At 42.1% G+C, this 13,607-nt stretch overlaps 1 protein-coding gene across 1 annotated transcript in view; it reads right to left on the bottom strand.

The window, feature by feature from the left end:
* Positions 1 to 469: 469 nt before the first annotated feature.
* LOC130273043 (macrophage mannose receptor 1-like) overlaps positions 470 to 13,607 on the bottom strand; it is an 89,961-nt gene continuing 76,823 nt past the window's right edge. The window contains exons 24-30 of the mRNA XM_056519201.1: positions 10,780 to 11,015; positions 9,375 to 9,540; positions 7,119 to 7,268; positions 4,847 to 4,963; positions 3,468 to 3,635; positions 3,234 to 3,269; positions 470 to 1,572 (exon numbers count right to left, since the gene is read on the bottom strand). Coding sequence (XP_056375176.1) covers positions 1,331 to 1,572; positions 3,234 to 3,269; positions 3,468 to 3,635; positions 4,847 to 4,963; positions 7,119 to 7,268; positions 9,375 to 9,540; positions 10,780 to 11,015 — 1,115 coding nt within the window. The 3' untranslated portion in view covers positions 470 to 1,330. The remainder of the gene's footprint in view (positions 1,573 to 3,233; positions 3,270 to 3,467; positions 3,636 to 4,846; positions 4,964 to 7,118; positions 7,269 to 9,374; positions 9,541 to 10,779; positions 11,016 to 13,607) is intronic.

Here is a 13,607-nt window from a genome sequence, read left to right as displayed (position 1 = left end):
TTATCGCTGTGTGTGGGTGGAGAAAGCAGGACTCACAGGCTTTCTTTATGATAGGGTGGGGGAAGCAGGACTCACAGGCTTTCTCTATGAATAGATGAGGGAAGCAGGACTCACAGGCTTTTTCTAGGAGTGGGTGTGGGAAGCAGGACTCACAGGCTTTCTCTATGAATAGTGGAGAAGGTAGGACTCACAAGCTTTCTTTATGAGTGGGAGGGGGAAGCAGGAATCACAGGTTTTCTTTATGTGTAGCCAGGGGAAGTAGGATTTATAGGCTTCCGCTGTGTGTGAGAAAGGTAAGCAGGACTCACAGGCTGTCCCTGAGTGGGTGGTGGAAAGCAGGCCTCACAGGCTTCTTCTGTGTGTGGTGGGGGGGAGCAGGACTCACAGGCTTCTTCTGTGTGTGGTGGGGGGAGCAGGACTCACAGGCTTCTTCTGTGTGTGGTGGGGGCGGGGGGGTTGGACTCACAGGCTTCTTCTGTGTGTGGTGGGGGGAGCAGGACTCACAGGCTTCTTCTGTGTGTCGTGGGGGGAGCAGGACTCACAGGCTTCTTCTGTGTGTCGTGAGGGGAGCAGGACTCACAGGCTTCTGTGTGTGCTGGGGGGAGCAGGACTTACAGGCTTCTTCTGTGTGTGGTGGGGGGAGCAGGACTCACAGGCTTCTGTGTGTGCTGGGGGGAGCAGAACTCACAGGTGCTGAGTGTGTCTTAGCAGCATTTATACAGTTTTTAATTATAATACTGACACAAATAATAGAAAAATGCATGTTCTCGAGCTCACAAGCTCAGTATATCTACTTCTGTCCTATGCTGGTCTCAGGTACTGTATGTGACATATTTGTTTAACTCTAATACTTTTATTCCTTACTGCAGCAAAACTGCTCTTTTTCTACAGCGTTATAGAGATGCCCAATATGTTCAGATGTAAAGTCTGAAGCAAAATGTAGTTAAACTACAAAAAAAAAAAAAGATTAAATCCAGACCGTCCTATTCTATTACACCTTTATAAATCAAGATTTCAATGAATGACTTTTGTCCATTCCATATGACAAAGTGTTCAGAACGTGAAAATGCCATGAACTCTAAATACTAACAAGATGGCTGCTGGGTGTCAATTTTGGTTTACCCTTTAGCTAGGATATCAGTCCTATAAATGGGGCCTGTCTCTTGCAAAAAAAATAGTAAGTCAACCCTGTATGGTGGAATTCATGAATCGGCCTTATTATTTTGGATGGATTTTTCTTGCCATAGTTGGAATGATGGGGCTTACATCTCAACAGAGTCCGTCCCTGCCTGAGAATCATTGTACAATCAAAGTCAGATTTTATGGAGAATTAAGAAATGGCGTTTTCATTTTGCTCAATGTTTTCCACTAAGATTTTTGTATCGTGTGTTGAGGGTGCAGGGTTGTCATCAAAGTATAACGAATTGTTAAAGCTGGCATCTGGTGGTGACTTGTTCTGCTTCCTCCTATATAAATAGTAGACTGCTATGGTGGCGCCAGCAATGACTAGTATTACCACAATGACCACACCACCGGTTATGCCATGGGAGGACTTTTCTGGCTTGAGTGGTTCTATAAAAAAAAAAAAATAAGAATAATAAATCACTGATTTAAAATATGCATTATAATACAACCAACAAGTATTGTATATACACAATATACAATTATACATTATAGGAATGCATGTATACTCCAAGTATTCCCAGTAAATCTGGAGAAAATCACTCAAGTAATCTAATATTAATAGGTATGTAAAGAAAATTTGAGGCAAGCACTCACCACTCTTCTTGTAGTATTTTCTTGTTTCTCTTTATTCAAGTGGTTCACATGACAAGGTACATAATGTGCAAGGACAAGCAGCGGGCGGCAGCCCGCTGCTTGTCCTTGCACGTTATGTACCTTGTCATGTGCACCACTTGAATAAAGAGAAACAAGAAAAAACTACAAGAAGAGTGGTGAGTGCTTGCCTCACCTTTTCTTTACATACCTAATGTTGGAAGCGATTTGTGCACTAAAGGTGTGAGCGCCTCCTTTCTCTGGGACTTCCAGTTAACTTCGTATGTTGCTTCATATGTCAGCTTGAACTAATCATTTGCAGTGCCAGGCGAACTGTTTCTCTTACACACAATCTAATATTAATGTATACATAGAAAAGTGTATGCATATATCAATGCAGTATATATATAAAAAAAAAAAAAGATAATTGATAAGTTATAGTTGTCACTATGTGAATTGGTCCCTCCTTTCAGTGTACATGTGTGTCACAGTTAGTGTTGCTCGCGAATATTCGCAATTCGAATTTTATTCGCGAATATCGCATGTTCGCGAATTCGCGAATATTCGCGAATATAGCGCTATATATTCGTAATTACGAATATTCTTTTTTTTTTTTTCACAGTACACATCACAGTGATCATCCCTCTCTGCTTCCAGCTTGTGTGGTGTAAAGAAGGCTCTAATACTACTGTGTGAGACTGGTGTGCGAATTTTCGCTTATACTAATTTTTGCATATGCAAATTTTCGCATATGTTAATTTTCGCACACGTGAATATTCGCATATGCAAAAATAAAACAAGAATATTATGAATATGCGAATATTCGTGAATTCGAATATGGCCTATGCCGCTCAACACTAGTCACAGTGTATATCTGTGTATGTACCTGCATGTACTATATGTGTGTCACGGTGTGTATATGTGTATGGAAATGTGTGCACAGTATCTCTCATGAATGTGACAACACTTAAGAAATGACCCCCTAAAAATAACAACACACAACCATTAATATCTAAACCTTGGCCAAAAATGTGAGTGCACCTCTAAGTGGAAATGTCCAAACTGGGCCAATTAGCCATTTTTTTTCCCCTCCCTGGTGTCGTGTGACTCATTAGTGTTACAAGGTTTCAGGTGTGAATAGGGAGCAGGTGTCTTAAATTTGGTGTTATCGCTCTCACACTCTCTTGAGGAGACACAACATTAAACACTGTTATACAGGCTGTGCACTCACTACTTTACATTCTAGCAGAGGGTCATTTATTCAGTTTTGTCGCATGAAAAGATAGAATACAATATTTACATAAATATGAAGGATGTACTTACAGTATGGGAGATATTGTATGTCTGTGTATCTGTGTAACAGTGTGGATCTGTGTATGTATGTATATTTGTGTGACGATATGTATGCAGTTGTTGTTTGCATATGTCTTTGTGGATGAATGGGAAATATACTGTACCTGGTTTCTCTATAGCCTTTGCGGTAGGCAGTGGAACTGTGAATACAAGATGTAACATATCATGAGTTGGACGATCAATCATTGTACAGTCAGTATATCAGATATTCGTCATTTTGTTTAAAAATTGGTTAGATTGTGGGTATTCCTATAATCAAGATAACACAGACAAACAAAGACAATATTTATGGTAAAATTCCATTACAGCATCAAGAAGACAGGACCTTGGTTACTTACTTTTTAACCTCTTACATACATAGCCTCTATAAGAAGAGCAGTAGATGTTATTCCATGTCCCCTTTGTGGCGTACATTTCCACGCAGTTCTCATCGGAGCCGTCAGACGGTTCTCCTGTATTCCAGTTCACAAAGTCCAATGGTGTATTGTCTAACCAAAGCCATTTTTCTAGAAATTAACACAGATATTTCCAATAAGCTAAGGATAGTACTGAGGCCCAGACACTTGATCCATCCAAACTACATATTAAAGGGGCACTCCACTGCTGAGCCTTTAGAACAAACTGTTCCGAACACTGGAGCCGGAGCTGATAGCTTGTGACGTCATAGCCCCGCCCCCTCCGGCCATCACGCTCCGCCCCCTCAATGCAAGTCTATGGGAGGGGGCGTGACATCCGTCACGCCCCCTCCCATAAACTTGCATTGAGGGGGTGGGGTGTGACATCATGAGGGAGCGGGGCTATGATGTCACGAGCTCCCGGCACTGGCTCCTGCGTTTGGAACAGTTTGTTCCAAAGGCTGAGCAGCGGAGTGCCCCTTTAATGCAATTTCTATTCTTTTCTTGTGCCCTAAAAATTTGTCTAGTTTTGTCTAATTAAATCCCTGATGAAGTCAGCATGTACCTGACAAAACCGGTTGGTCACATTTCTGCAAGAGACCTTTCCTTTGAGTGTTATAAAATATACCCTGCAGTTTTTTCTCTTTCTTTCTTTTTATCCACACTATCCAAAGTGTTATAGGTACATCTGAACAATCCATTGAGTAAGTAAGTAGTTCCTGACAGAGAGCAGAGGGATTGGCATGAGAGGGCTGTGAACGATAAGGGAGGACACCGAACATCTTGGTGGAGCCAGCATGATTGGCAAACAGCAGGGAGCTTTGCTAGGGGCAAGGGGAAGCCGGGGGTAATGTTCCTAAACAGGTGTTTTGGAGGTTTGGATATTATAGTTTGTTGAGATCATTCCATAATTTTTGCTATTTTTTTGGAACACAGTTTACATTGTCAAATATTATAAAATATTTTTCTTCTTGGAGAGACTATTGCTGCAACTAGGGCACCTCAGGGACACACCATGTCTTGGGTTTATTAGGGTAAAGGACCCTTGATATACCGGTATTACCCCTAAGTTAGAGGTCACTGAGTTGTGTGCTAAACCTAAAATATAATATACAGAATGTTGTTGATGCAGGTTTCCCTATTTTACACCCAATGGGGCATAATCCGTCTACCGTATATAAATAGAATTTTGAACTTGATTTAAAAAAAAAAAATTCTACTTTAAGAAAAGAGAGGAGGACTAAGGTAAAAATACAGGCAAAACCAAACTGACTGTCATTACTGAATATTGATATAAAGTAGCAAGGAGGTTAATACTATACCTTCTACATTCCTATATAGACCAACCCAAAAAGACTTCACGTTGTCACTTAGCAACTCAAGATGATGGAAAAGGAAATCCAATTCAATAGAATCTTCGACCGATATTAAATTGGCATCTGTAAAATTCAAGGAGTTATGGAATAAAATACAGATATATAATCTAGTTGGCATAAAATCCCAATATTATGCTGGTCGAATATTATGGTTTGCAATGTATTCAATGATCTGCTGTTGGCTCAGGTTTACTCAAAACAGCATAAACCAATAAAAAGAAAAACAGGCAATCATACAGGATATTGCTTTGAGAAGTACAGTGACCCCCCGACCTACAATGACCCCGACATACGATAATTTCAACATGCGATGGCCTCTCAGAGGCCATCGCATGTTGAAGGCAGCATCAATATACGATGCTTTTGTATGTTGGGGCCATCGCATAAACGGCTATCTGGCAGTGCTGACTGCTTCAGCTGCCACTGGATAGCCGTTTACAGTGCCCTGTGTGCTCCGGTGATGGTCTCCTACCTGTCCTCGGGGCTCCGGAGCGTCCTCTTCATGATCCCCTCCATCGCCAGCGCTCTCCTTCGTCGTCATCACGTAGCACACACGCCGTCCCTTCATCCAATAGGAGCGGTGTGCGTGCGTAGTGACGTGATGGCGGCGACGGAGAGCGAGGATCCCGGGGAAGCAGAGACGTCCGGAGCGTCGGGGACACCCCGGGGACGCGGCGACAGCGATGGAGGGCGACATCCAGGGCAGCGGTGACGGGTCCGGAGCGGCAGGAACAGGTGAGTACAACTTCCTATACTTTACATTGCACGGATCCCTCAACATACGATGGTTTCAACAAACGATGGTTCATTTGGAACGGATTACCATCGTATGTTGAGGGACCACTGTACTATAGCACAGTGGCCCCTGTAAACTAGTCAGCACCGTATGGCAATCTCCATATATACAACCAAAAGAAGAAAACTGAGTCACTTGTAAAGAGTAAATACAGCAATAAATCTTTATTAGACAAACCAATATGTAAAGCAAATATAAAAAAAAATATATATGAAAAAATGGAGGAATTCATACATCATCAAAAGAGCCATACAAGATACAATTTTATGATTGTATTATGTAATGCTCAGGTTATCAGTATTGTTGAGACCATAAAAAAACTGGAAATTGGCTCTAAACAGAGTTTAGTGAGCTAGACGAAAGCTCGGCTCTATAGGCTTGTCAAAGTGTTGCGCAGATGCTGTGCAGAGCAACCTAACTCTTGTCACAGTAAACAAGAGAATCTGCTGGTTTACTGTAACATCTTACTGGGCTGAGTGCTATCAGCTGGCCCTGCAAGGAAGGGGTTAATTATTGCTGCCCTAGTGAACTCCCTGGGGGGGGGGGATACATTATACAGCCATCTATATGGCTGTTTAATGTTTACAATAAAGAGAGTGATACTTACCATCTCGTTGCTGGTCCGGGTCTCTTCTTGTGTAGCCCCACCTCTAGTGATGATGTCATGGGAGGGGCTACACAAGAAGAGGTCTGCACCAGCGAGGACATGGTAAGTATCACTCTGTTCACTGTATATATTATACATCCATATAGATGTATAATGTAAACACCTTCCAAGGAGTTAACTAGCGCAGAGCTATTTAACTCCTTCCTTCCTGGGCTGAGCTGTACTCGTGTCTTTCAGCTGCGAGCAAAGCTCAGCCCCAAAATTTTCAGATTTTCACTAGCCGAACCTAGCAATGCTCCAAAGTTTGCTCACTCAACTTTAGTTCTGAAAGCATAAAAAGTGTACACTTGAAATAAGAAAACAAAAATTAAGACTAAAGGTTGCCTAATTTGGATAATCACTCTTTGTAGCAGCAGCAGTATTTTACAACCAGGGTGTCTCCAGCTGTTACAAAACTACAACTTCCAGCATGGCCGGACAGCCTGTTGGTTGGGTAACACTGGATCACAGGGTGTTTTAGTGCTAGGATCTCTGGAAACCAGTTGTAATTTGCAGGGAAATCGAGCAGAAACAGTTCAATTCCCTCTTACAGATCCACCATGAAGAATTGCAAACATCCTACTGAAATCAATGGCTGTCCTTGATATTCATGAAGTTCCAAATCCTCCAAACTCAGAGGAGATCTTTGGCAAAACATTCCAGTAACCCAAAAATATTTACATTCCCACTCGCTCTAGACAATTTCTGCATACAAAGCCACAATATCCTTTATGGTTGCACTAACAATGCATGAAGTAAATATTCCTAGAACTCACCCATTCGAAGACATTCCATGGAGGCTGAAGCCCAGTTTCTGGTGTATGTTGATTCAATAAGGTAGCAATGGCCCCGGAAGGCTAACCAGGGTTTTCCACCTGTTTCCGGACATTTTCCAGGTTTTTGAGGTGGTTCGGTGGGAGCAATAACTATAAAAAAAAAGGAAATGTTTATAAAATGAAATCTTATATTTCTGTTTACACAATTTCGTTGTGTGTGGATACAATACAAAGTTTGCATTTTATATAAGTGTCTTCACGTCTATTGATAGCATGAAGTACCAAACAATCCATCCTATCTTAAAGTATTTTGAAGCATTGCTATCATTTTTAAAACTTCTGACATGTCATCCAGGAATGCCAAAGGTTTAGATCGCACCAGGTCTCAGTCCTGAGACCAGCTGCAATAGCGAATTATAAGCCAGTGAAGTCCACAGTAGCACTCTTCTCTCCCTGGCTGGCTGCACAATCTATTCCTTTCACTGCATAGACTAAATCAGTGAATAAGTCAAATTTGATTGACAGCCCCGAAGGGAAGTGTGCACTTCCATGTATTTTAACGACTTATAACTCTTGATTGATGTAAGTCTCAGGACTGAGATCCAGTGTGATCTAAACTTTGGTGACATGTCAAAGACAGTAAGGCTATGTGCAGAGTACAGAATATTGACCCAGAGAAATTCTGGGTGGACATATCGTGTGTAAGATGCCGCAGAATGAATTGGTGCTATTACTGCATGGATCTGTGCCGTCCCTATTGACATCAATGAAGTCTGCGTGGTATTCGGTCAAAAGAATGAACATGATAGAATGATCCTTTTATTGGTGGAGTATGGAATTAGAATTTCCGTTGCGGCAAGCTGTGTCCCTAGCAGCCATGCCTATCCTCCATTGCAGCAGGTCCTGGTGTATACCCACTGGTAGCTTAAAGGGGGTACTCCGCCCCTAGACATCCTTTGGATAGGGGATAAGATGTCTGATCGCAGGGGTCCCGCAGCAAGGACCCCTGTGATCTCTGTGCAGCACCCAGTGTTCATTTAGAACACTGGGTGCCGACAGGGGGTGTCATGATATCACAGCCATGCCCCTCGTGATGCCGCCATGCTCCCTCTCATAGACTTGCATTGAGGGGGCGTGGTGTGACATCACGAGGGCATGGCCGTGACATCACAACCCCCGTCGCCCACTCCAAGCATTCAGAACAAAATATCCCAAATGCTGGGGCAGCAGAGTACCCCTATAAGCCATCTAGAGCAGTGTTTTACATATTGGTAGCCATTTTTTAGTTTGTTTGGCTGTTTAATGACCAGTGAGCCCTGCTAAAGTTAGGTCACATTATGAATGTACGAATATACAGCAGAAATGGCAGATGGGGGCACTCTCAAGGTGTGCAATGTAATCTAAGCCTGTTCTATGGCTCCTATGGATCGTATATACAGATATGACGGCCCGGGGTACTCACGTGAAAACGCCACCTGCGGGGTGCATATTAGAAAAGCTGCAGTATCGTGGTCATATTATAAAGAAAGAATAATATGCACTCACCGCTAGGCTATGGCTGTCAATCCTAGGAGTCCGGGGACACGAGTGGAGTCGGCGTCTGCATGGAGCGCTCGGAGCGCTCCATGCAGACGCCGACTCCACTCGTGTCCCCGGACTCCTAGGATTGACAGCCATAGCCTAGCTGTAAGTGCATATTATTCTTTCTTTATAATATGGTCACATTATGAATGTACCTTCCGGAGTCAGAATCCTGTCAAATGATAGTGACATATCCATGCATGGACAGGAGCAAGCCTCATAGGTTTAATAACCTGAATGTAGATAGTGACAACGTTCCAGTCATTTTACGAGCTTCTATGAGCTTTTACTGGGACCCTAAAGTACAGCACACTACGCTTTAGGGTCTGAGTACAAACGCATGTACCTGAATGTAGTTACTTGCTATGTTCAGACCATCATAATCTATGGGGTTCGTACCTGTCAACACCTTAATTTAACACCCTGATGTATCAATGCCTCAAAAAGCGCAATCGTAATGCAAATCTAACCTACATTACAACAACACTGTAGATGTAGAAAGGTGTGTGTTCAGGGAAGCCAAAGCTATTTAATGACATAAATAAATATACATTTTTGTTGGGTTGTTCTCCTTAAGTACATATAAGCTGCCTCGACTTTGTATCTGTTTCAGTATTTCATATTCCCAAATTCCTTATTTCACACATGGCATCTATCTGGTTTTAATCTTTTTACCATTTGTCTGTTTGCAGATTGCTGAATAGGTCTCCTCACAAGATGATGTTTTCCACTGTCCATCGATGTCAACATAAACGCAAGAGTTTTTCCTCTTTGGTTCCCCCGCAGCCCATTTTGTGTAGCGAAGCTTCCAGTTATCGATCCAGTGGTACATATCACTAGACTAGAATTAGAAGTAGATACATGTTACCTAACATTCTATTAGGCTAGAACTCCTCTTGTTTTTTTTTGTTGTTTTTTTTGGTGTTTTGCCCCCAAAAAAGCCCAAACTTGCCTCATTTTGCCCCCAAAAAACTAGTCTTACTGTCCCTGCAATGTCCCTATGGAAACCCTGGACCAACCCTCCCTAAAAGAAACATGAAGAAAGTCTTTATACAGAGAAGCAAGGATAGTGGAAAACTAAAACACATGAACTCTCAACAAGAAAAACTAGCTGTAAGGCTGCATTCAAACCACATTTTTGCAATACAGTTCCTGTATCAGGTTTTTGAGGAAAAACGGATTCCTCAAAACCTGACTAAACTGTATCAAAACGTGTGTACAAATTTTAACCCGTATACAGTTAAAAACCGTATACCGTTTGAAAACTGACATCCGGTTGCATCCGTTTTTTAAGAAAGTTGAATAAAGTTTTACTTGTTTGATTGAAATTCCAAGAAAAAAAAACTGTGCAAAGTCAAAAACCGTATGGTGAAAACCAGATGGAACTGTATGCACATACAGTTCTGTACGGTTCCCATTGGCGCCCATGTTTAAAAAAAAACGTATACGGTTAATACAGTTTTTCAAACAGACCTAAAACCGTGGTAGACTACGGTTTTGGTACAGGAAAAAAACCTGACAAAACCGTACAGGATGCAAAACGGACACAACCTGATGCATCTTTTGGCATACGGTTTTCAATGGAGAGTCAAAGCATACGCTTTCCAATACGGTTCCATACGGTTTTCACATAGAAAACGTATACGGGAACTGTATTGCAAAAACGTGGTGTGAATGCAGCCTAAACCAGCAGCGACTACTAAATACAAACATACACAAAAAATACTGTAAACCAACCTAAGGAACTAAGATCAAGACAAGAATGAGGAACTATAGAGATTCAAGGGATACTACATTCAAACTCACAGAGTTTACACTACAATCTACACAGACCTGCACAATACAGGGATAATCCAGGGATAATTTAGAAAAACCCTAAAAACTCCAGGGTTGGCAGTCAAGGTAGTCTGAACCAGAGTAAGGGATCAGCTGTGACCCAAACAGACCAATGAACAAGAGAAGACAGGATGGCAGGCAGATTCCTGCTATATATAACATTCCCATAACGCTAGCATTTGTGTCACGTAAACATTTTTTTCTATGCTTAACAGAAAAATAAAAAAAATATATCGCTCTACACCTTGTTGCTACTGGTCAGGCCGATCCAAAAGGGCTCCTCATGTTTAGCTAAGTGAAGTTTCAGAAAAGATGTGGTATATTCATTTAAGATGCTGACTAGTTCGGAGTCTGAATTCTTGCACACCCGACGCGCTTCATCCCATTTCATCTTGTTTTTCACAAACTTGTAGCTGGCATCTCCATATTTATACTGGTTGGATTGGGAGGGCGCGGTGGGAACAGCTGGAATTTCTGGATCTAAATAAGAAAAGATTGAGAAGGATTTAACCCCTTAAGGACGCAGGGTTTTTCAGTTTTTGCATTTTCGTTTTTTCCTCCTTACCTTTTAAAAATCATAACCCTTTCAATTTTACACCTAAAAATCCGCTTATTTTTTGCATCACCAATTCTACTTTGCAGTGACATTAGTCATTTTACCCAAAAATCCACGGCGAAACGGAAAAAAAAATAATTGTGGGACAAAATCGAAGAAAAAACGCCATTTTGTAATTTTGGGGGCTTCCGTTTCTACGCAGTGCATATTTCGGTAAAAATTACACCTTATCATTATTCTGTAGGTCCATACGATTAAAATGATCTCTACTTATATAGGTTTGATTTTGTCGTATTTCTGGAAAAAATCATAACTACATGCAGGAAAATTTATACGTTTAAATATTTCATCTTCTGACCCCTATAACTTTTTTATTTTTCCACATACAGGGCGGTATGATGGCTTATTTTTTGTGCCGTGATTTGAAGTTTTTATCGGTACCATTTTTGTTTTGATCTCACTTTTTGATCACTTTTTATTCATTTTTTAATGGTATAAAAAGTGACCAAAAATACGCTTTTTGGGACTTTGGAATTTTTTTTATGTGTACGACATTGACCGTGCGGTTTAATTAATGATATATTTTTATAGTTCGGACATTTACGCATGCGGCGATACCACATATTTTTATTTACACTGTTTTATTTTTTTAATGGGAAAAAAAGGGGGGTGATTCAAACTTTCATTAGGGAAGGGGTTAAATGATTTTTATTAACACTTTTTTTTAACTTTTTTTTTGCAGTGTTATAGGTCCCATAGGGAACTATAACACTGCACACACTGATCTCCTATGCTGATCACTGGCGTGTATTAAGACACCTGTGATCAGTGTTATCGGCGCTTGACTGCTCCTGCCTGGATCTCAGGCTCGGAGCAGTCATTCGCCGATCGGACCCCGAAGAAGCAGGTAGGGTCCCTCCAGGTGTCCTGTAACCTGTTCAGGACGAAACGATTTCACCGCGGCGGTCCCGAACAGCGCGACTGAGCAGCTGGCATAGTTTCACTTTTGCTTCAGATGCGGCGGTCAGCTTTGATCTCCACGTCTGAAGGGTTAATACAGGGCATCACCGCGATCGGTGATGTCCTGTATAAGCCGCGGGTCCCGGCCGTTGATGGTTGCCGGGAACACCGCGATATGACGCAGGGTCCCCGCGTGAACTCGCGGCATATCGTGGGAGCCAGTGCAGGACGTAAATATACGTCCTTCGTCGTTAAGGGGTTAAAGAGACCAAGGATATCTTCACAATACAGCTATCACACAGCATTAATAATGCCCAAAAGTGGGCCTCACCCTTCTCTGTTTATAGTTAAAGGGTAACTCTCATTAAAATTAATGTTTGCTATTGCACACCTTATGGTAAATAAAAAATATTTCTAATATACTTTGGTTAAAACAAATGAAGTTTTCTATGTTTTATTTGTGCTTAAAAAAGCTCAAGAGCACATTTTTCCCCCATCTCATACACAGACTTAGGACCGAAGCCCAAACACAGGAAGTTCAGCCTGGAGTGCTGATGGGGGTGTGTCCAGCCTCATCCAATCATAGCTCCTCTCACACTTAACTGCCATATGCTGTTGGTTGGACACACACCCCTCAGCACTCCAGGCTGCACTTCCTGTGTTTCCGTCCTAAGTCTGTGTATGAGATGGGGGAAAATGTGGTCTTGAGCTTTTTTAAGCACAAATAAAACATAGAAAACTTCATTTTTTTTAACCAAAGTATATTAGAAATCTTTTTTATTCACCATAAGGAGTGCAATAGCGAAAATTAGTTTTAAGAAAACTTTGGTTCCATGGTTGGACTGGCCATCCATAACTTCAGAGAAATATCTGGGGAAGGGGGAGGGGAGCACATCTCAATGTGGTCATACACCTTCAATAGGATAACAAAGGGGACAACAAGTTAAAAGCCATCATGGTCGATCATTCTCTTACCACATAATCTGTTGACTATGCCATTAAAATTGACCATGGTCTAGCAAAATACAGCAGCCGACACTGCCCATATTAAAATTCACTAAAATCCTAGACATGGTGGTAACTAGATAGTGGTGCTCAAACCTCATAGATAACAAGCATATGAAGTCCCAGGTGAAAATGTAGAAAATGAGGGGCACTCACCAACAGGTTGTACATGACCTGTTGGTGAGTGCCCCTAATTTTTTACATTTCCATCATTCATATTGACTAGGGATCGACCGATTATCGGTTTGGCCGATAATCACGATTTTGTGCATTATTGGTATCGGCAATTACCTTGCCGATATGCCGATAATGCCCCGCCCCCCGCATCGCCCCCACAACACCACGACCGCCCCCCCAACGCCCCCCCCCCCACCTACCCGCCGCACCGCGTCGCACCCCCCACCGCACCGCCCCATTGCCACCCCCATCCCCGGTTTTATAATTAATTGTTCCCGGGGCCCGGGGTCAACGCTACTTCTGGCTCCTGCTGCGTCCTGCGTTATGCTGTGCGCAATGACGAGTGATGTGACGCAACGCAACGTGACCGTCAG

This window comes from Hyla sarda, chromosome 5, assembly GCF_029499605.1.
Source record: "Hyla sarda isolate aHylSar1 chromosome 5, aHylSar1.hap1, whole genome shotgun sequence".
NCBI lineage: Eukaryota > Metazoa > Chordata > Amphibia > Anura > Hylidae > Hyla > Hyla sarda.
This window is presented reverse-complemented; position numbering and strand designations above follow the sequence as displayed.